Consider the following 27637-nt stretch of genomic DNA (forward strand, 5'->3'; position numbering starts at 1 on the left):
AAAGTTAGTCCATTGATATTATCCTGGTTTTATATGTATTAGACAATAGACAATTGGTGCAGGAGTAGGCCATTCTGCCCTTCGAGCCTGCACCACTATTCAATATGATCATGGCTGATCTTCCTTAATCAGTATCCTGTTCCTGCCTTATCTCCATAATCCTTGATTCCACAATCCTTGAGAGCTCTATCCAACTCTTTCTTAAATGAATCCAGAGACTGGGCCTCCACTGCCCTCTGGGGCAGAGCATTCCACACAGCCACCACTCTCTGGGTGAAGAAGTTTCTCCTCATCTCTGTCCTAAATGGTCTACCCCGTATTTTTAAGCTGTATGTATGTTATTATATGTTATTGAGAGCTGAATATCCTTGCTATGCTACTGTAAGCAGTGACCTTTCCAGTAACTTCCACAGTAATATGTACACCTCTTCTGATCAACCGCCTTTTCACTGTTAATGTAATGTTGTACTTTGCTAATCTCTTTTCCTACTAATTTCTCTGATGTGGAGGTGCCAGTGTTGGACTGGGTTGGTTAAAAGTTTATAGTCCAATGGGTTAATTTTCAATTTGCATAAGATGTCCCTACATTAAGGTCATGTAAGTGACTCTTGGATAAGCACATGGATGATACTGAAATGAAGGGTATGTAGGTTTGTTTGATCTTAGAGTAGGATAAAAGGTCAGCACAACATCAATGGCCAAAGGGACTGTACTGTGCTGTACTGTTCTATATCCTATATTTACATTTAATGTAATTTTAAAGTCAAAACTCATTCATCATGTAGCAGAAAGGATTAATAACCTTCCTTCAAAAAAAATTGTCTTCATTTTACATTTGTTTCTTTAATAAACTTTCCAGACTTTCCACAAAGATTCTCTATAACTTCTGAGGAAACACACAGAGAAATGGTGCTTATAAGATTTGCAAGCAGAGGATTAGGCGAGATGTCATAAGATTTTCTTTTTATACAGATAGTTGACAACACTTGGAATAAGCTTCTGTCTTAAGAGCAAAGTATGATTTGAAATCTGAAAGGAACTCGATGCATTCTTTGCTGTAACATACAGCAGTGCATACAAAAGTTAAGTAGGATTTTTCAATACATACCTTATGATCAATGTGATGTCCTTCACTTTTGGACAATGGAGAACAATTTCTGAGATTATTTTTGTCTTTTTTAGATTAATTTTTTTTACCTTATAACTACAAATGGAGTGTTGTGCAGGCAGTCATGATGATTAGACTTGATCTACTTTAGATTTTTCTCACAAATTGAGTTATAATCATACTTGACCATATAGAGATTAAGCATTGCTCAAAAAAGAGATATATTGTGGAACATTTTCAACTTGCGTTTCATCAGGGTGGATTGTCTCTCTTTTTCAGCAATAATTGAGATCTGTTAGTCATTATATGGGAAAGGTTTGGAATGAAAACAATATTCTATTGAATTGTGGATTAGAGAACTCGACAACTACACTGCCTCAAGGATAACAGCTAAGTTGCTTTTCTTTACTGTATATTTCACTCTTTTATCTCAATTCAATTTATGTTTCAACAGAACTTTCAAAACTTGGCAGATTTTTCAAACATTGTAGCCTGAATAATTCTGCCAAATTCATAGAAACAAATAGCAGAAAAAAACGAGAGCTACTATTGTTTACATCTGAAGATTATTTTCGATTAATGACTTAGAACATTACAGCACAGCCAAATTGGCAAGAAAAGCAAGAAAATTAATTCCCTGTACTTGTCTTCACTTTATTCATACAGTGAGGTTTTAAACTTTCTTATAAATGTGTTATGGGCAGGGAAAGTATGAATAATCCACAGTTCGAACCTAGCCCCAACACCACATCCTAATGTATGATATTGTTATTCTAAGAGAGTCTTTGCATACATATTTGGAAATTAAGCCATTTATGTTAGTTAATTAATGCATTTATTATGTCATTTTGATATATTATGTCATATTAATAAGTCAAGTAGGATAATTGAATTGGTAAGCAGCTATTTGGCCAAGGAACTGGTGATGTGCCATGGGATAAATTAGCACCAATTGTTTAGAGGATGTTGTACTGGGAACAAACTAACCCACAATCTTTGCATCTAGTGACAGGACTGACTGGAATTGTGCCTATGTTAAACTACTGCCTTGAAATCAGTGCACTTCTCTTTTTGTGATGCAATCCAGTTTAGAATTGACAATATCATTATTTTGCCCCACTCCTAAATAAAGGAAAGCCTATTATCCAAGACCTTTCTTGTTGGAATGTTATTCATTAAGAGGAAAACGGTGACAGTAACTATGTATTAATTTCATAATATTAAATGCAACTTGGTGTAAAATAGCTTTATGACCACTAAATTCAGTCCTCTTACAAAGAACTGCAATATGTTAGATAAGACAATATGTAATATTCAAAGATATGCTGGTAATATTTTAAAACTTTCTTATAGTAACATTGGAATGATCAAAAAATACACAGTTCTTGGAGTCTTTTTGAGAGCTCTATCAAATATTCAGTACAATAACTTTTAATTAGCAATCTACTTTAAGCACCAAACCTGACAAGGTAAATGTTTTTATCTTGACAACGTGATAATCTATCATACAAAACACAATACAAGTGTGACTTCTTGTCAAGAAAAAGTAGAAATAGGAGTTGCTAAGATATTATGTTTGAACACAGTTGACTAAATGTTGGGTAATGGAGTGAAAGGTATAGCTTCACTTATAACTATAGAAAGTACAATGATGTTGAAGAGAGAGAACAGTAATAGAGAGAGTTTCCAAGTTTCTTTCCAGTATGGCTTCAATTTAAGGTCTGCTTTTGCAATAATTTTTATGTATTATCAAACATTTATTTATCAAAATAAAATTGAGAACTCTTTATAACTAAAAATTAGGTCAGTATTTATTGCCCATTCCTAATTGCAGTTTAGAGTCAAGCATATTATTGTATTTTGGAGTCACATGTAAGCCAGCCTAGGAAAAAATGACAGATTTCCTTTTCCGAAGGACATTAAGCAACAAGTTTTTTTTAATGACTGTCAACCAATTGGGCTGATTTTTTTGTACCAGATGATGCAAGATTTGCATAAACTCTTTTAATATAAGAATTCAATATGGGTCGAATAGTTCTGAATAACTCATTTGATGTTTATTCCAGCTCCTAATATATACACATATTACAGTCACAAGCTAAGATGGAGTCCAGAACTTTTGTAGCATCAGGTCACATGCTGCAGATGGCAGTGATATTGTGTGTGTCTCTTAAAGGTATAATAAAAACAGAAGACTGCAGATGTTGGAAAATCTCAAACAAGAAGAATGTTGGAGAAACTCAGCAGATCTGGCAGCATCTGAAGAGACAGAAATGGAGTTAACATTTAGAGTCTGATATGACTTCTTCAGAACTGTTTTTATTTCTCTTTAAAGTATACTATACACCAGCTGAGAGATATCACACAAGCCTCAAAACTCATGGGATTTTACTGTGCATTTCTGTCTCTTCAGATGCTGCCAGACCTGCTGAGTTTCTCCAGCACTCTTCTTGTTTGAGATTTTCCAATATCTGCAGTCTTGTTTTACTGTGCTTGTCTAATTCTGGTCTGTTCTGCGTTCACAATTATAAATTCTTCACCATTGATAGACATACTTTCAGTGGCCTAGACTCAAGCTCTGAAATTCTGTCCTTCCAGCTCTCCACATCTGTAATTTGTTTTCTTCTTAACAGGACTTTGAGAAAAGCATCTTAACAAAATCTTTTTATTGTCTAACCTCGGGCCTCTTTCTGTGGCTCAGCAACAAGCTTTGTTTTATCACATACTCCTATAAAAAGTACCTTTTGTTGAGGTGCAGTTTGTAAATATGTATGACTCCCAGTGAGTTTAGAATGGCTGCCCTTCCACATAATATGGAGGTGCCGGTGTTGGACTGGTGTGGACAAAGTTAAAAATCATACAACACCAAGTTATCGTCCAACAGGTTTGTTCTGGAAGTACAAACTTTCAGACCACTGCTTCTTCATCAGCTAGCTAGTGGGGCAGGATCGTAGAACACAGAGTTTATAGTAAAAGATCAAACGTTAAGTTATCTTGGGAATGTGACTTGAAAGAAGACCTGGGATTTACATATTAACGAATTGAAACCTGCAATTCCATTCTAAGTAGGTTTGTTCAATGTATTCCTTCAGTTGTATCACACTTTGATCTTTTTCTATAAATTCTGTATCCTATGATCCTGCCCCACTAGATACCTGATGAAGGAACAGCGCTCTGAAAGCTTACACTTCCAAATAAAGCTGTTGGACTAGATTCCCTACACTGTAAAAAAAAAGGCCCTTCGGCTCAACAAGTCCATACCGACCCTCCGAAGAGTAACCCACCCAGACTCATTTCCCTCTGGCTAATGCATCTAACATTATGGGCAATTTAGCATGGCCAATTCAGCTGACCTGCACATCTTTGGATTGTGGTTGGAAACCAGAGCACCCAGAGGAAACCCACACAGACAGTCACCCAAGGCTCAAATTGAACCTGGGACCCTTGCACTGTGAGGCAGCAGTGCTAACCACTGAGCCATCCTAACAGGTCCATATACACCCTCCAAAGAGTAACCCATGCAGACCCATTCCCCTACATTTACTCCTGACTAATGCACCTAACACTACGGGTAATTTAGCGCGCCCAATTCACCTAACCTGGACATCTTTGGATCATGGGAGGAAACCAGAGCACCAGGTCACCGACACGGCGAAGACTCTGCAAACTTCACACAGTCACCCACTGTAGGAAATTAACCCGGGTCCCTGGTACTGTGAGGCAGCAGTGCTAACCACTGAGCCACCATGCCACCTTCTTCCACATAATGCCAGTTGCTGCACTCAAGAGTCATTCAGAGTGCAGCAAAAAGGGTTGGATGTTTTGCTGGAGTGACCCTGCACAGTCTCAGTGAAGAGGTGGAAGAGGCTGATATGGATGTTCAGCTCTTCAATTGGCCCCGCCCCCCGGGGCGTGAGGTAAGGGGGTGTGGCTATGACGATGATGCCATCAGGCTGTGCCGGACGGCGTGACGCACTAACCACGCGCCCGGCGGCCGCTGGGTCAAGGCGGAAGTGTTTAGCGATGGAGAGCCCCGGCCCCGGCCGCTTGGTGCTGCAGTTTGCTCCTTTCAGCAGCGCTTTGGACGCCGGTTTCTGGCATGAGCTCACTCAGAGGAAACTGAACGATTACAGACTGGACGAGAGTCCCCGGAACATCAGGGGCTATTACTATAACGGTACCAGCTTCTGGGAGGGGAAAAAAAGCACTGTCCTGGGTTTAATTTGCAAAGGCCACCCCCTCTCCTCCTCATTATTACTGGCTTTATACTAAAATAAAACTTATTTTAAAACATGCAGCAAAATAAAATGTATTTTCTTATTCGAAAGGTGACCCTGCTGGACTGCCAACTCGACTAACTTTGGAGTTCAGTGCATTTGATGTGTGAGTAATTGTGGGGTCATTCGATAGAGTGATAAAGCGCCTTGTTTCATCTTTGCTCACTGTGGTGCTGCTCAGTTGTTTGAAGTTGTGTATGAGTAGATGTGAGTTTAATTGTTTCTAAAGCTATTGCTATCTGAGAAACTGAATCACTACACTGAAAAACTTAATAAACATTAGCAATAACATCAATACTTGTTCTTCACCTACATGGGAATGCCCTTGATAGTAAAACCTGAGCACTTTTTTAGAAAAGTTAAAAATCAGACAACACCAGGTTATAGTCTAACAGGTTTATTTGGAAGCGCAAGCTTTTGAAGCTCTACTCCTTCATCAGTAGCTGTGCCTCTGAAAGCTACTGCTTCCAAATACACCTGTTTGGCTATAACCTGGTGTTGTCTGATTTTTAACTTTGTCCACCCCAGTCCAACACCAGCTCCTCCACATCATGAATTTTAAAGATGTTGCTGCAAATACATTTATGCAGCAGTCTTTCCTCATTTGTAAGCATAACTTAGATTGTACTACCACATCACTATAAATGTTGTATTCTTACAGACATTTATTAATTGATGGGTAAATGTGAAAAGGACATAGATTGTCATGTGTGTATCCACTGAATAAAATCAAAAGCTTCATCTTTACGGACAGATTGTTGATGTTTTGAAATATCATATTTTTTAAAAAACCTTTATTTAAAATAGGTAGATCTAAATTAGAATATATTTGTTAACTGCAGACATCCCTATACTGAGATTCCTATGCTAAAACTTTGCTGAAATTTTAGATCGAGAGGCTGCCCAGCCCTGCCCAGTCACCAGCCCTTTTTAAATTTCATTCAAACTTACCGTATTCATTATTTGTTAATCAAAGAGTTTCTGGCCACTTCATAACACTGAGTTTTGATTGCTCGAGCTTGAGGTTTAAGGATAGACTTTATTGTTTCATTTTATATTTTAGGCAGTTCTGAACTGAAATACACAAATAACTGGAGTGACCAAGGTGTCAAGGGATTGTGCATGCGATGGTTGAAACATTTTTATTGTGCACTGAAAGTCATGTGTTATTTGTGAAGTTTTTTAATATTTATATTCAGTATAGGTTTAAATTAATGTTGAAAATGGACGCACCTTTCCATGTTGATTATGCATCAGAAGCCCCATTATACTGCAGGGTGGCTTCTTGTGATGAAAGTAACATAGACAGCTGGTCTGTAGTGTCAGTGACTGTCTACTCTTCCCATAAGAATTAGCAATCCAAACCGGTGGGGATTTTATATGTTACTGTTACCACAACTCCCACTGCAATTAATAACTGCACATTTTGGAGTCTAGACATTGATAGGATAACCTGGTTGCCTGGCCATTAATTTTTATAATTGCTAGGCTGAATGTCATTGCTGAAGACTGTGCATGAATTTGGAAGAAAAATGTCTGCATATGTCGTTGCTCCTTGTTTATGTCATCCTGCAGTAGAAACACAAGTGAAAGCAGCAAAATAGAAAACAAATATTTCCACTAGAAATGGATTGAAAACATAAAATTGATAAATTTATTTCCAAACAATTAATATCATTGCAATTTAAATCAAAATTTTAAATTAAGATCTGATTAATATGACTATGGTGGAAACTTCAGATGCCAAACTTTTGTTCCAGAAGCTTGCTGTTAGCTGAATTTAATGTTAAAATAGCAAACTTCAATATTTTGTGGTCTGTTGGTTGGATGCCTTTTAATGCTTTGAGGATTCAGCAGGGAAAGCATTATTTTCTGTGCCATGACTTGCTTCCAAATAAATCCTCGACCAATTGTTTGTTAGTTCAGGAACTTAATTTTTACATGAAACCAGTCTTTTTTATAGTTCTCAGTTCAGTCGTTAATACGGTTCTGCTGATTTTGAGGGTTTTGTTCTGATTTTGAAACTGCTACCATTTCGATGAAATTAAAAGCAGGATGGAGCTGTTTGTCTATTGTATCACCATGACTTTAGAATCAAATTGGACATATTGAAAGAACTGCAACTGAGATCCTAACCACTTTATTATGGCAGAAACCACAAACTTCTCTTTTTTTAAGCTGCTATATATATTTTTAGATGCCCTCCAACTGTCGTTTGTCACTGTGCTGTTTGTGAGCCTTGACTACAAGTGCCATTAGGCTATTTTAGTGAAGACAGACCTCACCTCTATGCCTAATGTGGGCCACTGATTTACTCCCCTTGGTGAGAAGGAATTGTTTCTCATCGCTGCCTTAAGTGTGCAACCCGTGATTCTGTACTTTACATAATAACGAATTGAAACCTGCAACCCCATTTTAAGTAATTTGACTTAACAGCAATCTAGGTTTGTTCAATGTTTTGCATCAGTTGTATGACACTTTGATCTTTTTCTATAAATTCTGTATCCTATTATCCTGCCCCACTAGCTACCTGATGAAGGCACAGCGCTCTGAAAGCTTACACTTCCAAATAAAGCTGTTGGACTAGATTCCCTACAGTGTAAAAAAAAAGGCCCTTCGGCTGAACAAGTCCATACCGACCCTCCGATGAGTAACCCATCCAGACTCATTTCCCTCTGGCTAATGCACTATGGGCAATTTAGCATGGCCAATTCACCTGACCTACAAGGGGAAATAGCCCCTCAGTATCTAACCTGTCAAGTCTGTATTTCATGAGTAAACACTGTCAAATTCAGTGCATTAGTTGAAATGTACTTGTGGCAATAATATCATTTTCTACACAGCCGGCCAGGTAGCATCTGAGGAGCAGGAAAATTGACGTTTCGGGCAAATGCCCATTTGTCAATTACCACTTGCAGCAAAACATTGTCTACCTGGAACCTCTTTCAAGCTCCATTTTATTGTCAGTCATTAATATAGTCAACATTGTTCAATGACCTAATGGGTCTCTTCGGTCAATAATTAAAGGACCTTCAGAAGTATAGTTGAATTCAGGCTAAATATCATGCATCTGGAGCAAGTAAAGTGCTATCAACATTCTTCTTACTGGTGTAAGAAAATAATTTTGCATGTTCACTAGGAACGCTGTGACCCCACCTCGGTGTTGCCCTGCTTTCGGCACTCTGTATAATACCAACACCTTCCAGTCATTTAAATCCACTGATAAAAAGGCTTTGCTGGAGCAAGTGGGAAAGGAGGTGAGTTTCAAAAGAGAACATTCTTTCTTCATTGATGGTCAGGTGTTTGTGTTTTTAAGATGTATAAATGTAAGGGATGTTGGTCAGATTTTTAGAAATTTAATTTATTTACTTCAATGTTCCTTGAGGAAAGTCATCTTTAGTCCCTTACTGCCATTTACCTTACATGGTTTGGGTAAGCTGTTCTACAAAAACAAGAGGTGAGCATCTGCCCTGAATGATAAAAATGATGGTTGTGATTGTTTACCCATATTTAGAATGTAGAGAGAGCAGATGATGTCTTGTGTGATACCAGATTGTGAATTGATAGCCTCTTGAGAAAGTGAGGACTACAGATGTTTTAGAATCCGAGTCAAAAAGTGTGGTGCTGGAAAAGTACAGCAGGTCAGGGAGCATCTGAGGAGCAGGGGAATCGACATTTTGGGTATAAGCCTTTCATCGTGAGTTCCTGATGATGAGCTTATGCCCGAAAAATCGACTTTCCTGCTCCTTGGATGCTGCCTGAACTGCTGTGCTTTTCCAGCACCATATCTGTTTCCGTCCTGTACATCTCCATGACTCTATGACTTTTTGACTCCAAATTACTAGGCACAGTATATAAAAGAGCAGCGGGAGTGAAATTATGCTTCGCCCTTTCCTTCTCTATGCATATATTTGAAACTGGACGCTGTGAAATATTTTCACCTATAATTTAAATCATGTAATCTTGAAATGGTCTATTTAGCTTATCAGCCATGTGTTTGTGTGCTGAGAATTCATCAAATTGAACTCCATTGTAGTACATCTTTGGTTGAGAACTATTCTCCAATCAATGTTTGTCCTGCTTCATGTCACATTATCTCTTGCAGATTTGGGATGCAATAAAATCTGGCAGAGCAATTGAAGATCCTTCTTTGTTGAACACGTTTCTTTTGTTGACTTTTGCAGTAAGTATCTTTTTATTTTTAAAAAAATCACAATATAATACATTGTCATTTCATAGAAGACTATGAAAATATGTTAGCGAAACTATAAGCAAGTTTTAAATCTGTTTTCCGTTCTAAGACATGATTAATTAATTCCTATTATTCAGAATTCAGAATCAGTTTCCTTATACAATGTTACACATAACTGTTGTAATTTTGTATAGATGCATTTATTCAGTTGCTTATCTTATCAGACCAATTTACACTTTTAAAAAAAAAAAATTTCGATATGCAACTACATTTTTAGGACAATATCAAAGATCTCTTTAGCAATGTGTTATATGAGCAGTTCATTTACGTTTAGCAGTAAAAAGAATGTTTACATAGACACTGTCAGGCAGGAGTAGCATGCATTCCTTTCATGGTCCCAAGGAATCACAAAATGTTTCACAGCCAATTAATTGCTTTTGACCTGTAGTCACTGTTGTCAGGTAGACAAATACACCAGCTAATGTCCCATAAACATCAATTAACCAATGTGTCTAATTTGAGTTTTGGATTGATAAAAAAAATTCACTGGAGTCCTAAAGAAATCCTGCTCTTCAAGTACTGGCTTGGGTGTTTCTTACATCCATGTGCACAGACAGATGATATGGAACTTCAAAGTGCACTTCTGAAAATTAAATACATACTTGGTATTGTGCTGAGATGATCTAAGTTGAGATTGTTTGCTCAAGCCTTAGGAGTTGGGTTTGAACCCATGACATTGTATCTCAGGGTCGTGGTGCTAGAACTAAATTGGCATGTGAATGGCTGATGTGGGGCTTTTGCCCAGAGCATGGATTCTCCTGCTCCTCTGATGCTGCCTAACCTGCTGTACTTTTCCAGCACCACACTCTCGACTCTAATCTCCAGCATCAGCAGTTCTCACTTTCACCTGACATGTGAATGGTGCACATTTACCTTGGTGGTGATACCTGATGTTTTTCAAATCATTCTATGTGATCTTCAATGTCAGCCTAAACCAGTAGAGTAGGTAGGTTCTTTATTTATCTAAAGGGCAATCTCTCATATTTGTAATGCTGTCGGAGCATGGCACTGTAGTGTCAGCTGAAATTGTATTCTGATCTTGGAGTCGACTTGATTATCTCCCTCTAAATCAGAACTGAGACCTGAGAACAATTTGAAAGCAAGAACATCTCCTTAGTCTATCTGCGTATCTATACAGTTACAATAATCAAACTTATTTGATGTTGCACACATTGATCTTATTTCATCTCTGCCAATAGTTGGTTTTGAATGAGTTAAAATCTCACTTTTCTGTCAATAGCACCATAGTTTTGTTAGCGCAGATGAAATGACCTCAGTCCGAGCCCAGAGTGCGGTTCGACAATCGGTAACTTTATTAAAGTATGTAACGCCGGCAGAGACCAACCGAGGTTTGAATCTCGATCGCTCTAACGTTTCCCGTGTGATGTTACAAGTTATATACTTCATGAGTCAGGATGTAGGAGATTGGGTATGAATGAGTGTGAATGGTGGTAATCATGGCTGGAGTATGTGTGAATGTCAAGCTTCCTGCCGTCCTCGGAGAGTCGGCAGCATACACAAAAGGTGTGGTGTTCATTTTTATGTGAATGGGTCCGGGTGCTATCTGCTTGTCTCTCCGTGAGGGCTGGAGGCTAGCACCCCCCTTTGTTACTTCCAAAGTGTTAGGTTCATCCTTTTGTGTAGGACTGTTTTGCATGATCAGGTTATGGGTGTGTGTCAGTTGGAGCCTTGACGAGATTATAAGGCGGGTTTCGATCTGTGAGTCATGACCATTGTCTAGAGTCCTGACTAGTGTCTGGTCTGGTGTGTATTTGGATCTGTCTTTGGGTCCCCTTCTCCCGATCACGTGGTCGGGCTGGCAGCTGCTGTTTTTAAAATGGATACATGCTGGCTTAAAAATGGATATGGCTGGTTTTCCCGATGTGGGCCTTGCTCCACGGTAAACACGGGGCGCCTTCAGTTTTTTGTCAAATTTTAAAATAGCTCAAATAATCATGAAGTATATAGTTAACTCTGCTGATTTGTTTAATTATCTAACTTTTAATAAACAGTTGGGAAAACTGACATTACAGATGATCAACTTCCATGAAAACAAGCTGTCAAATTGTCCAAAACATATTTGAAACCAGAACTAGACAACATTCTTTGTGATTTCTTCACCAACCATGTTATTCATCAGCAATTAACGTTTCTTAACAGATGAGAGATATAGAATTTGTGGAAGAACTGTTTAAACTGAAATGTAAACAGGCCTTACTTCCTTTGAAGTTTTTTTCAGTTGGGTTCTTCCAGAAAGACCACCTTTGCTCAGAAGCTTAGGATTTATGTTTTGCTTCTTTCCTGTACTTCGCTTTATTCAATTTGACATTTCCTATATTTATTTTTCAGACTTCTACAAATGCAGTACTCAGTTTGCTCTCAATCTCCTGAGCTCCCCTCTAGTCTGCTACCTTTGAATTCTCCCTCAAAAGGTTTTCTATTTTCAGAGCTCAGATTTGAAACTGAACATAATTTAAGTAATTTAATCCCAGGACTATTATTATTTGAATAGTTCTTGCCAACATTTTTGGAATTATTTTTATCTTGCATGTGGTTGAGATGGCAGTAGTTTCTGAATTATTTAAATTTAGATGGGAACGATATGTACTTGTAAAACAGATTAACAAGGGACAAAGATTTAACGATAGTCATTTAAGTAGATTGAGCATTTTATGATGCAGGGTAAATTGCCAGCTGTGAAGCTTCCACTTTGCCTCAATGGTTAATTACCTTGAAAAATTTCTATTAAAATATAATAACTAAAACTTAATGTTTTCAGTTAGTCCTAAACAAATAGATGAATAATGACTTCTTGCAAAATAACAATTTAAATTAGGAAACCACACTCCTGTTGCGATATTGAAAGCTTTTGTAAATAAGAGAGCTCATAGTCAAAACATTCAACACTTTGGCTAAGCTTTTGACATGCTTGTGAAATTTTCCCTTTACCACCCTTCCCAATTTCCTGTCAGGCCATTAGTTGCAACTGAGAGGGTGCTGTCTGCACTGACTTTAGCTTAATTATAAACAAGACCCACCTAGTCTCTAAGAGAAAATACCATTTGCTATCATATTCATCTCTGTTCATCCATTTCTGTCCTAGGAAAACCTGACCACTGGTTACGCAATGGTTAACTTATGCTTTGGAAGCATAATTTTGTTTTCTTTTGAGGGGGATGAAAGTTATAGACTTAAGTCTCTCAGCCATGTAAACTAGGAAGGTCTGCGGATCATCTGGAAGTGTGTGCAGTTAGCCCATGTTATGACAGAAATTCATTCTGAAACTCAAAGTTGATTTTTAACACCCTCTGTTTTGGAAGCAAGACAATTCTAGTAATTTTTCTGGAAATGCATATATGAAAATGGTGAGGCAGGGTATTGTTCTTTTCACACGCATCACATAATTGATGAGTTCACCTCTTTCATTTTGCTTCTTCACACCATAAACAAAGTACCCGGCTTGATTCATGTTGATTAGATGTATGTGTGAGATTGAGAAATACTTTGCATGTTTAAAATCGCTGTTAATTTTTAATACTGTTAATCTTGACGCATTTGTTTCATTGAAACTATCTTTTACAGGATTTAAAAAAGTATCATTTCTACTACTGGTTCGCATTTCCAGCATTGTGCTTCACTGAGGGGATAACCATATCGCAGCAACCGGCCAGCTTGGCGGAAAAGTTCTCCACCTGTCAGGTATTTCAGAAGGGAAGCCACAATGTGAATCTTTTCCTTCTTCTTCAAACACTTTTCAAATTTTAATAATGCTTCTGCCTCAAAGTCAGACACTGCAACATATTTTGAGTTTGTCTTAATTCGTTTTAATAAAATTCAGCCTTACCTGTGGTTATGTTATACATTTTGAAAATATTACTCAAAAGTCTTGAATAAAGTTGATATATTTTTATTATTTAATGAAATGACTTCTTGCTTTCATTCTTTGAATGGTTTATGAAATCGCTTTGCTGTGCTATAAGTGTGTGATAGATAAAAATAGCTACTTATATTGATAGGCTTTTACTGAAAGATTCTTATCAGCTTTCTTCTCTTCCCCACTCAGCTAATGCTTTTATATCATTGCTGGTGAATATTTTCATCTTGACATCTGTACTTAGCCTCCTCCAGAGGTCCTTTAGCATTGCTGGTACTAATCTTCAGCCATTTGATTCACGACATGTGACATCAAGAAATGGTTGGATACTGCAAAGGCTATGGACCCTGACAACTTTCCAGCAATAGTACTGAATACCTGTGCTTCAGAACTTGCCACTCCCCTAGCCTAGCTCTATCAGTAAAACTGCAATACTGATACTAACCTGACAGTGTAGAAAATTGCCAAGGTGTGCCCTGTACAGAAAGCAGTACAAATCCAACCTGGCCAGTTACCACTCCATCAGTCTACTGTCGATCCATCAATAAAGTAATTGAAAGTGTCGTCAACAGTGCTATCAGCAGCACTTGATCAGCAACAACCTGCTCAGTGACACCCAATTTGGCTTCTGCCAAGGCCGCTCAGCTCCTGACCTCATTAAAATCTTGGTTCAAACATGGATGAAAGAGCTGAATCCTGAGGTGAGGTGAGAGTTACTGCTTTTGACATCAGGGTTGCAGTTGATTGAGTGTGTCTTCAAGAAGCCCTAGCAAAACAGAAATCACTGGGAAATTGATGATGATTCTGGTTGTTGGAGATCAATCATCTCAGCTCCAAAACATTACTGTAGGTGTTCCGCAGAGTATTGTCCTAGGTCAAACCATCTTCAGCTGCTTTATCAATGACCTTCCGTCCATCAGAAGGTCAGAGTATTGCATAATGACTCAAATGCTGAAGCAGTCCACATCCAAAGCCAGCAAGGGTCTAGAAAGTATCCAGGCAAGAGCTGAAAAGTGATAAGTAACGTGTGAGTCACAAATGACTATTTCCAACAAGAGAGAGTCTAACCATCACCCGTTGGAGTCCCACACAATCAGCATCCTGGAGGTTACCATTGACCAGAAATTCTAGCTCTAAAGTTACTTTAGCTACAAGACCAGCTCAAAGGCTAGGAATACCACAGTGAATAATTTGCCTCCTGACTCCTGAAAGCCTATGCAGTCATCTGTTAGGCACAAGTCAGGAGCTTGATGGAATACTCTCCACTTGGCTCGATCTGTGCAGCTCTAAGAACATTGAAGGAGCTTGACGCCATCCAAAACAAAGCAACCTGTTTGATTGGCACCACATCTGCAAACATCCACTTCCTACATCACCAATGCTTCCTAAGAGCAGTGTGTACCACTTAAAGGATACTCCTTAGACAGTACGTTCCAAACCCATAACTACTGTCATCTAGAAGGATAAAGGCAATAGATACATGGGATGCTATCATTTGAAGATTTCCCTTCAAGACTCACCATCCTGACTTGGGAACATATCACCGTTTCTTCACTATTGCTGGGTCAAATCCTGCAATTCCCTCCCTAATGACATTGTGGGTCAACCTAAGCACATGGACTACAGTGATTCAAGAAGGCAGCTCATCACCATCGTATCAAGGATAACCAGGGATGAGCAATAAGTGCTGTCCAGCTGGCGAGATCTACATCCCATGAGTGAATTTTTTAAAATGTGTATTTCTGAAAGTGATGTAATGACTTAACAGCACCTGCTGGCAAGTAGGTAAAGGTGAAAAAATAGGGAAAGGTGTAGAGACAAGAGGAACTCAAATAGAGGAGACCGAACTTAGAAGTGGCAGGTATTTAGTAGGTAAACACTGAACGAAGGAAAAACAAGGGCATTGAGAAAGGACCTGGTGGAGAGTGGGGAGACTACAGGTAGGAAGCTAAGGGACTGAGATTGTGGGTGGTGAAAGTGAAGCTTAGGGGTTGGGGGAAGGGGGAACATGAGAGGGCAAGCAAGTGGGAAGGAACGAGGAAGGTGATGAACCTGGTGGAGAGTAATGCAGAAATTGGGGAAGGGAAGGGAGTGACTATGCATGAAGGGGATGGCTCCAAGAGGGGTGCAGAGGCTGGAGGATCTACTGGAAGGTGGATGGAACCTTGGCAGGATTGATGGGTTAGAGAAAAAAGGTCAGGGGTTCAATACTTTACTCTCTCAGCATCTGAAGCTTGCAGCTTTTGTGAGGTAACTGAATAGAGCTCAAAGTGAGAACTTTGTCCTGTCTCATATCTCCAGGTCTGACATCTAGATTTTAATAAGCTCAGCTGGCATGGATTTGAAACTGAAAACACAGACCTGTACGGTTTGTGTTGTTTAGTTAATTACTGGATGTACATCGTGAACTATCAAGCGAGCAAGATCCCTGCTGTCTATCCTCCCATTTGTGGAATTACGCTTTGAAGTGGGTTTTTATTACTAGTGGGAGAAGGTGAGGACTGCAGATGCTGGAGTACCAGAGTTGAAAAATGTGGTACTGGAAAAACATAGCAGGCAAAGTAGCATCCGAGGGGCAGGAGAATCTTCTTCCTGTAGAAGGGCTTATGCCCGAAACGCTGATTCTCCTGCTCCTCAGATGCTGCCTGGCCTGCTGTGTTTTTCCAGTACGACATTTTACTACTAGTGCTAATGTAATGGCTTAAAATTGGGCTTGAATCTTCTGTTGCTCCCCGAGGTAAAAATTCAGTTTGAATTTTTATTTGTGTGATGGGTGTCACAGGCAAGGTCAGCATTTGTTGTCCTTCCTTATCCTGAAGGAGTTGCTAGTGAGCAATCTTCTCAAATTGTTTTAGCCCATCTGAGGATTAGTACCCCCACATTTTAATCAAGCATTAATGAAAAATGGTGATGTATTTCCACATTACAGTGCCTGCTTTGCAGGAGAGTTTCAATATTGTAATGCATCCGCTTTGTTCTTCTCGGCGGTAGGTATTTGCTGCAGTACATCTTGTAGATCTCCACTCTTCTGCTATTGCACTGGTGGTAGAGCGAGTGAATGTTTGAAGTGGTCAGTGGAGTGGCAATTGCTTTTTTCTGGATTGTGTTGAGTTCCTTGTATTTTGTTGGAACTGCACTCATTCAGCCACAGGGGACAGCATTCTGTGACACCCTAATTCCTGACTCATGCATTGTAGGTCCTCAGGAGGCTTTGTAGGTCAGGAGATAAATTATTCCTGGTAGAAATTCTCAACCTTTGACCTGTTGTTGTAGCCATAATAGCTACATGGCTAGGCCGGTTTTATTTCTGGTCATTGGTGATGTCCCGGGTTTTGATAGTGTGGGATACAACGATGGTAATGTTGTTGAATTTCATTGTGAGGGGATTAGATTATCTCTTATTGGACATGCTCATTGCCTCATATCTGTCTTGTCCGAATTGAAACTGCATGTGTACCTGAAGAGAGGAAATTTGCGGAGCTACAGGAAAAGGGCAGAAATTGCGATCAGCTGAGTTGCACAGATTTGGTACAGACATGACTTGGTGACTCACTTGGTCCTGTGCTGTAATCGTTCTCTAATTCTGTGAGCTGTTTTCCATTTACCAGCTGAAGCCTGACAATAACTAGTTTCCACTGTATGAAAGCACAGAAATACATTTAACTGTAAATACTACAGAATGTTCAGTTACATTTATTGAGCATCCCATCTTCAGCTGTTTGAAAGGAAGGAAGGCCATTGATGAAGCAGCTGACGACAGTACTCCATTACCCTGGCCAGAGGGGCTCCTGTGGTGCTATCTTGCAAATTCTATCAATGTAAAGTCTGAAGTAAAACTGTGTGTATTGGTTTGCTGATTTCTTTTATGCTGTTATCTGAACAGATCCAGGCATTGCAAGATGCTTATGATGAACTTTGTCAAAAGGAGGAAGTTACAGCGGTTCCCTATTTTCTGGTCAAGTACACGGAAGATTCTGTTTCGTTGGCCTCTTTGAGAAACTGGAATGAATTTTTCAAAGGTCAGACCAAGGTACAAATTTACATCTAAGGATTAGATGTATAGTGGAGAAATGATTGGGTGACTGAAGATAGTTTTGAGTTTTCTGAGCAGCTTGTTCGTACTGGAAGTGACTCTGCGTAGCTTTGTAAATGGCATTCAACCTTTTCTTGCTGAAATCATTCATCTGTCAAGTAGATACCCTCTGCAGTGATGCAATCGCTTGATCTGACATAGAGGTGCCTGTCTGAGCAAGTTCAACTTGTTCTACTGTAAATAACACTGCATACTTGTAACAATGATTTGGAGATGCCGATGTTGGACTGGGGTGTACAAAGTTAAAAATCACACAGCAGCAGGTTATGTTCCAACGGTGTGGGTGTCAGTGTGCGCGTATGTGTGTCCATGTGTATGTGTGTATACAGACACCCACACACACCCTAACAGACACACACACACTCCCACACTCTCACATGCACCCCCTCACAGACTTAAGACACTCTGCACTCACTACACACATGCACATACACTTTCTCACACTCTCAACCCCCACCCCAGACAGACACACACACACAGACAGACAAAGACCCACATGCGCGCACACATTTTGTGGGGTGAATTTGTACTTGCAGCGTTACATTGTACTTTGCTCAAAAACTGCATGCATTCATATAGAACTCTGAGCTCAAAAACTGCATCAATTTATGTAAAGCTCCGTTATCTCACTTTTTAGATTAGAATCAATCTAAACCTCATGGCATAGCCAGAGAACACAGGGCGCAGCACCTTCTTCATCTTGTCTAGCTATCAGCATTGTTAACAGCTAACCCGAGAATGCAACTTTTTTATAAAAAAAGGTTTTGTGATTTACACATGAAAAAAGTGAAACTATCACTGTATTCTAACAGATGAAAGGCCTAACAGATGAAAGGCTTAACAGACAATCAATTTTTCAATGTATAATTTCAGTTACATCACACTAGGTTTTTGCTATAAATTCTGTGTGTAAGGATTGAGTCCTCCACTACCACCTGATGAAGGAGCGTGCTTCCAGTTAAACCTGTTGGACTATAACCTGGTGTTGTGTGATTTTTAACTTTGTACATGTAGCAATGTATCATTGGATAGTTATTCCTTAAATTGTGCAGTTCAGGAAGTTCTTGTACTTATTGTTCCATTCAAATTCTCAGCCAGCACTCAACACTTTGCAAAGGAAAGTGACCACAACCGTCTTGCTCCTCCAAACAAAGTTCACTGATTGTACATTGGCAAATATGAAAATCACCCTCTGTTTGTATAACATATGCATGTGCTAAACTATTTAACTTTTTACCAAAGATTTCAGATTTGCAAGTGTTTAAAGTGAGCACAATCAGCTTAAAAAAAAACTGAATACAGGGTAGGCTTGTGGGCTGCTGCCAAGAGTACATTATTTAGCAATTTTAAAAATAATTTGAATTTAATAAAATATCCAATTATCTTATAAACGTAATAGCAACATGTATTTTTTTTAAATTCTGAAAATTGTGAATGCCCTGCACTCTTACACGGTTGTTACTTTCAGTTAACTTGTCACTAATCTTGACACCTTATATTCCAAAAGGAGATAATGATGGGCCTTTCTCATTATTTTTGAATGTTGAATGTTAGCCGCAGTTCAATGACAGCACTTTGGTCTCTAGGTATGAATGCTGTGGCTTCAAGTCCCAGCATCAAGACTTAAACATAAAATATAGCTGCCGCTTTAGTGAAATTTTGAGGGAGGGTTGCACTGTCGGACAGTGCTATTTTTCAGCTGCGACAATAAGCTAGTTTCACCTGTATTTACAGGTTAATGTAAAAGGTGCGATGGCATTATTATGAAGACTAATAAAGAAGATTTCTTCAGTATCCATGGGAACATTTTGAATTCTAAAGTACCAACTTGTAACAAACTACTTTAAACTGTTACTGTTACCATTTTCATTTCTTATGAATGCTTTGGCAGCTACTTCCTGTTAAATGTTGTTTTTTTTTTCTGTAGGTTACAATTGGTGTCTATGATCCTTGTACATTAACCCAGTATCCAGGATGGCCTTTGAGAAACTTCCTGATGCTTGTAGCCTACAACTGGTACAGTAATTATTTTATCATTTATATTGTCCTTTTCTAATGTGTGTTTTGGAAAGGATTTTGTTTTCAGGAGAAGGGTTGTTAATTAAAGGAAAACAAACCTACATTTAGAAGGTAATATATAAAATAAAAGGCAACTGTTATTTTGATGTGAAATGGATAATATTGTAAAGCTAATTCATGTGGCTCAGCTGGTATGAAATGTTCTGTAGCAATTGTCAAATTTTACTCATTATGTCTGTGAAAAATACATCAGTCAGTTTATTTTGTGACAATCAGTGAGTAGTTCTCCCCCGCCATCTTTTCCCTCCCCACCCTGCATTGCTTCCTTATATTATGTCCATTGCTAATCTAGCTCTCTGGGGAGAGAATAACAGCATTATTGTTTCACCAGTATGACGACTCTTCAGCACTGGGATTCAGAGCAGAGTTTAAAAGACGAGCCTTACTGGGTTTGAAATGTTAACTCGGTTTCTCTCTCATCAGATACTTCTAGACTTGCTGAATTTCTCCAACATTTTCTGTTTGATTCAGAATCTAGCATTTAATTTTACTTTTACTTGCTAATTTGCTGCTGCTGCTTCAAATCTAGAGAGAGAGCTTTGTTTGCTGCCTCATTACTTTTAACAGTCATAAGGGTTTTATTAGCAGTGTTGATAATAAAAAAATGCCTAATTGCTGTTTGAAAATAACTTGCTTCCCTCATAACAAAGAGCTGTTATTTCTTTTTTATGATTTTAGATGCAAGATGCTTTTCTGATGTTACTGATGCACTAATATAAAACATCTTGCATTTTTAAAAAATTCTGATAATTGTGACAACCCTGCACACTCTCACGGTCATTACTTTCAGTTAACTTGTCACTAATCTTGACACCTTAAGTTCCAAAAGGTGTTAACATTGGGCCTTTCTCATTATTTTCGAATGTTGAGTGTTAGCCGCAGTTCAGTGACAGCACTTTGGTGTCTATGTCTGAATGCTGAGGCTTCAAGTCCCATCATCGTGCCTAAAACATAAAATATAGCTGCTGCTTTAATTAAATTTTGAGGGAAAGCTGTACTGTCAGACAGTGCCATTTTTCAGATGTGACAATAAGCTACAGTTTCATCTGTATTTACAAGTAAGTGTAAAAGATCACATGGTGTTATTATGACAGTGAACAAAGAAGCTTTCCCCAGCCTCTGTGCCAACATTTAAAATTCAACCAAACCATTGTCTGCTCATTATCATATTGCTGTTTGTGTGGTGCGAGTTGACTGCTGTGATTTTTGCATTGCAACAATTACTATATCTTGTTTGTAAAGTACTTTGGACATTGTGAGGTCATGAAATATAGTATGTAAATGAAAATCTTATTTCTTTTTGGGAATAATTCAGTAATTACTTTTCTTTGGGATGACAGGGGCAGCTTTCTGGACACACTTGAAGTTCTCTGTTTCAGAGACCGAACTATGCAAGGAGTCAGGGACACCCAGCACAGCATCATCTTTGAAGTAAAACTTCCACAGACAGCATCAGTAACAGGTAATTAAAGATCAGGACTGCTGAGAAGAGTTGAATGAAGTTTCTTTCATAAGCGTATATGGTAATTGGAGTATTATTGCGATAGTGGTATCAAAATTCACCATGAACAGGGTTGAAAGAGACAGTCATGAATCAGAGAGCTCCTACTTCCACTCTGTTTAGGTCCCACCTTTTGATATACCTTGAAATGTTAAGCCTGGTAGAACAAATGTGAGTGGATTTTTAAGTGCATAGTAGCTTCAGAATTATTACTAAACAAACTCACTGGCCCATTTAAGAGAGATCTTATTTTGAGAAGGTTACTTTAGTTAAATAAATGACTCTTAGTAGATTATCAGAGATTTTTAAATAAAAAGTGAAGGATAGGAATTGCTTTTAACATCTTGGTTTGTTGAGTATGACTACAGCAAGACGATTGGTTGTCTACCAGCCCATTGACATCATTGCTGCTGCATACAGAGACATACTTTTGACTGGGTGCCAGATTGGAATCGGTACTGGGAGAAGGGAAAACCATCCTCTAAAAGGTTGCTTTCTTCAAGGCCATCATTGAGTGCCCTTGATTCACATCTGGCTGCAAACTCCAGGCCAATGAATTGAAAAGAGTGTTAAAAGTCCCTGCTGTGTTTTCAATACCATTAAAGATTTCTTGATGCACTATTAATGGAAGTAGGTGGTGACATTGTGTTACTGATCACTCCTTTCTCTCTGCTGCGTGATAAAATGGTAGAATCTCCTGTGACTTAATAGCTGCACGCTTATTGGAAATACAATTGGATAGCAAATTCAGGACACCCTTGAATTGTTGCATCGATATTCCTGAATATTACATGGCTTACCAATCATGTGCATTTTATGGAAACAAAAAAAAAGCCATCTTGGCCCAGGGTGCAGAGTGACTGGGGCTAATAGTCAAATTCATAGACAAGCTGATTAACACAACAAGGCACAGGAAAATATTGTGGGTATAATACTTAATGATAAAATCACTGAGCTCAGAATAGGTGAAAATAGCCATAGGCAGCAGTGCTAACCACTGAGCCACCATGCCACCCCTCCAAGATCAGTTTAAAAAAACTGTAATGCTGTCAGGAGAAAAGCCAAACCTGTTTATAAAGAAAAGAAAATAGTGGAATGCTGAAGTAAAAAACAGAAAATGAACAGATTGATCATCTGAAAGACCGAGTTTGGGGCTCAGATGGGGCCACTTCTTAGTTTCATTTAGGCAATGATTTCTCAAAATGTTAAGTTTATTTCTTTCTTTAAATGATTTCCTGTAAATTTTCACCATTTTTTTTTTAATTTCAAAGTTTCAAAGTTGGGCAACCCTAACCTACTTACAATGAATTTACAGATTGTCCGAAATGTGTTGGTTGGGAGAAAAATCAGAAAGGAAGCCTGGGTCCGAGGATGGTTAATCTTAGTGAATGTATGGATCCAAAGAGGTAAATTAGCATCTCTTATCCAGGCTTGGATATGAATCAGGAATCCTCATATAAACTACTCAGACATGTTAGAAAGTCTACAGTCGATCATGTGAAGTAGGCCATTTTGACCCTTGATCCTGCTCTCCTATTCACTAAGATCATGGCTGACCTGATTTTAACCTGAACTCCCTCAGACATAGGAACAGAAATTGACCATTTGGCTCATTTTGGCTGATCTGGTAACCTTTAACTCCACTTTGCTACCTTTTCCCCACAACCCTTGATTCCCTTACTGGTTAGAAATCTGTCTCTCAGCTGTGAATATGTTCAATGACCCAGACTTGGTTAGAAAGAAAAACACTGCAGATGCTGGAATCCAAAGTAGACAGGCAGAAGGCTGGAAGAACACAGCAAGCCAGGCAGCATCAGGAGGTGGAGAAGTTGACATTTCAGGTGTAACCCTGCTTCAGATTACCTACACCCACCCCCAGTCCTGAAGAAGGGTTACACCTAAAATGTCGACGTCTCCACCTCCTGATGCCGCCTGGCTTGCATTGACCTTCCAGCCTCCTGCCTGTGTACTAATGACCCAGACTCGCCAGCCCTCTACAATAAATCATTCCACAGATTCAGTCCCTTCTGAGAGAAATAACAATTCTCCTTCTCTTAAAAGGGCTATTCCTTACTCTGCAATTATGCCCTCTGGTACTAGACTGTCTCACAGGAGCAGCAACATCTCCGCATCTTCCTGTAAGAATCTTATTTGTTTCATTCTTCTAAACTCCGACAGTAGTATTGTATGCCACCTGCAAGGTGCACTATATAACTTCACAAGTCTCCTTAGACAGTTTCTTCCTAATCTGCAGCTACTTCCATCTAGGTGAACAAAGGCAACAGATATGTGCAAACACCACCGTCTCCAAGTTCCCCTGCAAGCCCGACATGGAAATAATTGTCATTTCTTAAGTGTTGCTGTGTCAAACTCCTGGAATGCCTTCCCTAACAGCAGTGTGGCTCTAAGCACAGTCCATGGGCTGCAGTCGTGAAAGAAGGCAGCTCACCACCACCATCTTGAGGGCATCTAGGGAAGGGCAATAAATGCTAGTCGAGCCAGCAATACCCATGTCCAATTAGTGCATGTTTTTAAAACAAAACATGAAACCCATTCCACGCACGCCGATCTTTCAGTCACACATTTAACTCCTTAAATTTATTTATGCTCCATCTGTGACACAGGCAGTTATCCTGAAACTATCACCTTCTATTTTCGTTTACCTCCCAACTATTGAAAATCTTGCAGCATAGCCTCTTTTCTACTCTTATGAATGTTGCTACCAACCTGGATGACAACAATTGGATCTCTCTCCTTCCCTGCTCTTCCATGTTCTAGTGCCAAAGAAATGGCCTTAACCTTGGCAGCACAGCTTTCAGCACTTGCACTTACCTCTGCAGAGAATATTATCTCTTCCCCCTAATTTTGCTGTCTTGTTCAAGGATACATTCCGATTTCCTCCCCCAAATTGAATGGCTCCTTGTATTATGGTGTTGTGGTCAATTCACTCATCCTCTCTAGTCTTTGTTCTCCTGTAGATGGATTGCAAGGGACTGAGGCTTCTTGAGCCATTTCTACCTGATCTATAACCATGCTCTCCTGTCCTTGATTGCAGACCTAGTTAAGATTGCCCAATCTGCAGGGTGTGGCTACCTTCTAGAGCAAACGTTGAGGTAACTTCCTCCCTCCCTGATGTGGCACAATGTCTGCAGCTCAGGCCGCAGGTCCACAACTCATGTCTGAAGTCCCTTGAACTACAAACACTTGATGCAAATGTTTTCATTGTGGATCACCTTGATGTCCAACAGCACATCATCCAACCTTCACTTTCCTGCCAGACTCCAATAGTCCTTAACTCTTTCTAAAAGGTCAAAAATTGGTCAGAATCTTTAATGTTTCATTAAAGTCATGTCATACTCTCCTAAACTTCAATAAGAGAGCACAAACTTCTCAACCTTCTCTCATAAGGCAAATACTTTGTAGAATCAGCCTTGTAAATCATCGTTATACTGCCTCTAATGTGAGTCCATCCTTCCTTGAATAAGGAATCCAAATCTGTACATGGTGTTCTTGATGCAGTCTCACCAACGCCCTCTGCAGTAGTAGCAAGGGTTTGCTAGTTGTATATTCTGTTCCCCTTCCAACAAATGCCAATATTACATTTATTTTCCAAAATACTTTCTGCAACCAAAATCTAACATTTTAAGATTCATGTACACAGGCACTCAGATGCCTCTGTACTACAGCATTCTGCAGTATTTTTTCATTTGCAATATATTCAACATTTCTATTCTTTCCAGAGTGGACAACCTCTCATTTTCCCATATTATACTTCATCTGCCATTTTTCACCCATTCATTTACCTGCATTTTTCCATTGCATACTCTTTGAGTTCATCCCACAGCTTATTTCTTTCCCATCGTTGTATTGTCAACAGGTTTGGCTACTATGTATCCTGTTCCTTAACCCAAGTCACTCATGAAATTGTTGCAGCCTTCAGTATTAATCCCTTTGGATCTCCGTACACATGGAGAGAGTTGCAGTGACATACCTAAGCATATACCTAATGATTAGTCAATCTGATGTGTTACGTAATCAAAAAAAAAGTTTCCAAGTAAAATATCACAGTAAAGTGAACAGTCTTCGAGCAGAGGCATCTTTATCACGCTGCATATTATGGATGCCTCTTCCAAGATCTGTAGACATTGTTTTAAATGTGACGTTTCCATTAGATTGCATACATGCAATGAGTCTAATATTGAGCATTGAAGCTTTTAAAACAGCCAAGCTTTATTTTAAGCTGATAATTACCATTTGAGAAATTCTAGGTATGCATGTTTTTTTTGTAAACAACATTGCAAAAATATGCTTTTAAATTAACCTGGATATCTGTAAATAAGAAGCAGATCATATTGTTTCAGGAAGATATTTTTCTGAACTCAGATATATTATCGTTTTTCTATTCTATTGAAGACTGGCTGAATCATCAGTTGATCTCAATCTTAAATTAATGCGTTGGCGTCTGGTCCCAACCCTTGGTCTGGAAAATGTTATGGCTACTCGGTGCTTGCTGCTTGGAGCTGGTACACTGGGCTGCAATGTAGCACGGACTCTAATGGTAAGAGTTTTATTATTTGCTAATGTTTTACTATTGCGTTTTTTTTTAGATGATTTTCATCACAAACTGCATTTGTTGCCTGTTTGCCTTTTGGTTAATCCGGTACCTCTCATTTTGTGCCACCACCCAAGATAAACTTGTATCCTGTTACAGTCAGATCAGGATTTCTGTGATTAAACTATTTTAAAATTATAATTTTGTTTCATACTACAAAATTCCTATGAGAGAAAACCTAAATTGATTTATATACTGCAACCTCCATGTGCCATCAAGATGTAAATCTTGAGTATGTTTGGCAGCATGTATCAATCTGTTTAGCAGTTTATAAAGTACTGTCAAAATTCGAAGAGTATCAATTAATTAAAAGTGCACATTTATCTTCTGTTAGCTGTTGTATAATCTATAATCAATACCAGTGGGATATGATTTAAACCATTTCATTTGTCATCCCTGCTGGGCTCAGCATCCTTATTTTAAAATAATTATTTTTCATCAACTATATGCATGCTTGAGTTTTAAGTGTGAGTACGATATTTATTCCATGCAACTCCAACGTGTCGATGAGGTTAGGCTTAAAAAAAAACTTGCTTAAAAAAAAGTCATTGAATCTCCTTGAAAAAAGGCCACAAAGCCCATTGTTAAGGAGCTGACTGTTCGGAAGAGAAATGCAATTAGACTTGCTTCTCTGCCCTTTCCCCATTGCTCCACAGTTTACTTCCTCTGTAGAGATAGATCCGAATGCCTTTGAATGTTGTTATTAACCCTGGTCCTATCACCGGTCCACTCCAGAACATAACTTTTATTGAATTTTAAACAAAAGGTTTTCTATGTTCTTCTAATTCTTTTGCATTTGTTCAATTTAATGCAAGTGTTGAAAATTGCAGAGAATCTTTAGGAGAGTTAGTCAACGTCTTGAGTTTCTGATTACTGTCATTAAGTGTCTCCATTGCTCACCTCTGGGGTGAGTGTTTCATTGGTAAGGAGAGCATTTATTGTCTATTCCAGTTGCCCAGGATAAGGGAGTGCTGAGTTGTTTTCATGAACCACTGTCATCCATGTGACATTAGTACAGTAAATGCACTAGTGCTTTACATAACAAATTTCGTGATTAGATTGTCTTCCTTCTGAAATAGTTTATTATCAATTTTCTTTAGGGCTGGGGTGTAAGGCAGATCACTTTTGTAGACAATGCAAAAGTGTCCTATTCTAACCCAGTGCGGCAGTCGTTGTATGAGTTTGAAGATTGCTTTGATGGTGGGAAACCTAAAGCATTGGCTGCTGTAGAGAAACTCGAAAAAATCTTCCCAGGCGTGGTAAGCAGAGCTTTTACACCATTTATATCTTACTGTTATTTTTGCTACATTATGGACTGCAAGCCTTAAGTTTATTTCTGAAAATAACACCAAGCCTTGCTTTTTTGACTTTGGACAATCCAAAGAAACTCATAAAATGGTGTCACTAGAATATTTAAAATTGTATTGATTTCTACTTTTAAAAATGAATTATTTTTCTAGATGCAGGTTCATTCAGGAGAGGAAGGGCACAAAGATGTTTTAATCACAGTTCAATGGTTTAGATCCTTCTGTATACATGATTATCTTCAAAGCCTTTTAGGCTTCCACATTTTCATAGCTTTTCAAAGCTTTACAATTCTATTCTGTGTAACGCATTGTGATGAACACAGCTAAATACCTTGGATAGGCAGACAAATGTGTTGCTTTCAGTGCTTAAAATGCAACAGAGCAATAGTTGAAAATTGGCTAGTGTTGCTCCCTATAAATGTAGCTTGTTGTCCTTGATATAACCTAAACGTAGTGTACATGAATTAATGGAGAGGCAAAGGCCTCGTGATATTACTGTTCAACTATTAATCCAGAAACTCAGCTGATGTTCTG

The 27637-nt window shown here is 38.7% G+C and overlaps 1 protein-coding gene across 2 annotated transcripts in view; it reads left to right on the forward strand.

Moving 5' to 3' along the window:
* The first annotated feature begins 5086 nt into the window (after window positions 1–5086).
* Window positions 5087–27637, forward strand: part of atg7 (ATG7 autophagy related 7 homolog (S. cerevisiae)) — a 137801-nt gene continuing 115250 nt past the window's right edge. The window contains exons 1-11 of one of the 2 annotated variants that reach the window (XM_060835145.1): window positions 5087–5285; window positions 5437–5491; window positions 8525–8642; window positions 9491–9568; window positions 13220–13336; window positions 17395–17541; window positions 19532–19620; window positions 21024–21145; window positions 22500–22590; window positions 25598–25742; window positions 26897–27055. In XM_060835145.1, coding sequence (XP_060691128.1) covers window positions 5132–5285; window positions 5437–5491; window positions 8525–8642; window positions 9491–9568; window positions 13220–13336; window positions 17395–17541; window positions 19532–19620; window positions 21024–21145; window positions 22500–22590; window positions 25598–25742; window positions 26897–27055 — 1275 coding nt within the window. In that variant the 5' untranslated portion in view covers window positions 5087–5131. Of the gene's footprint in view, window positions 5286–5436; window positions 5492–8524; window positions 8643–9490; window positions 9569–13219; window positions 13337–17394; window positions 17542–19531; window positions 19621–21023; window positions 21146–22499; window positions 22591–25597; window positions 25743–26896; window positions 27056–27637 lie in introns of those variants that run through there. The other variant, XM_060835146.1, reaches the window with a different exon arrangement.

Source organism: Hemiscyllium ocellatum, chromosome 14, assembly GCF_020745735.1.
Source record: "Hemiscyllium ocellatum isolate sHemOce1 chromosome 14, sHemOce1.pat.X.cur, whole genome shotgun sequence".
Taxonomy (NCBI): domain Eukaryota; kingdom Metazoa; phylum Chordata; class Chondrichthyes; order Orectolobiformes; family Hemiscylliidae; genus Hemiscyllium; species Hemiscyllium ocellatum.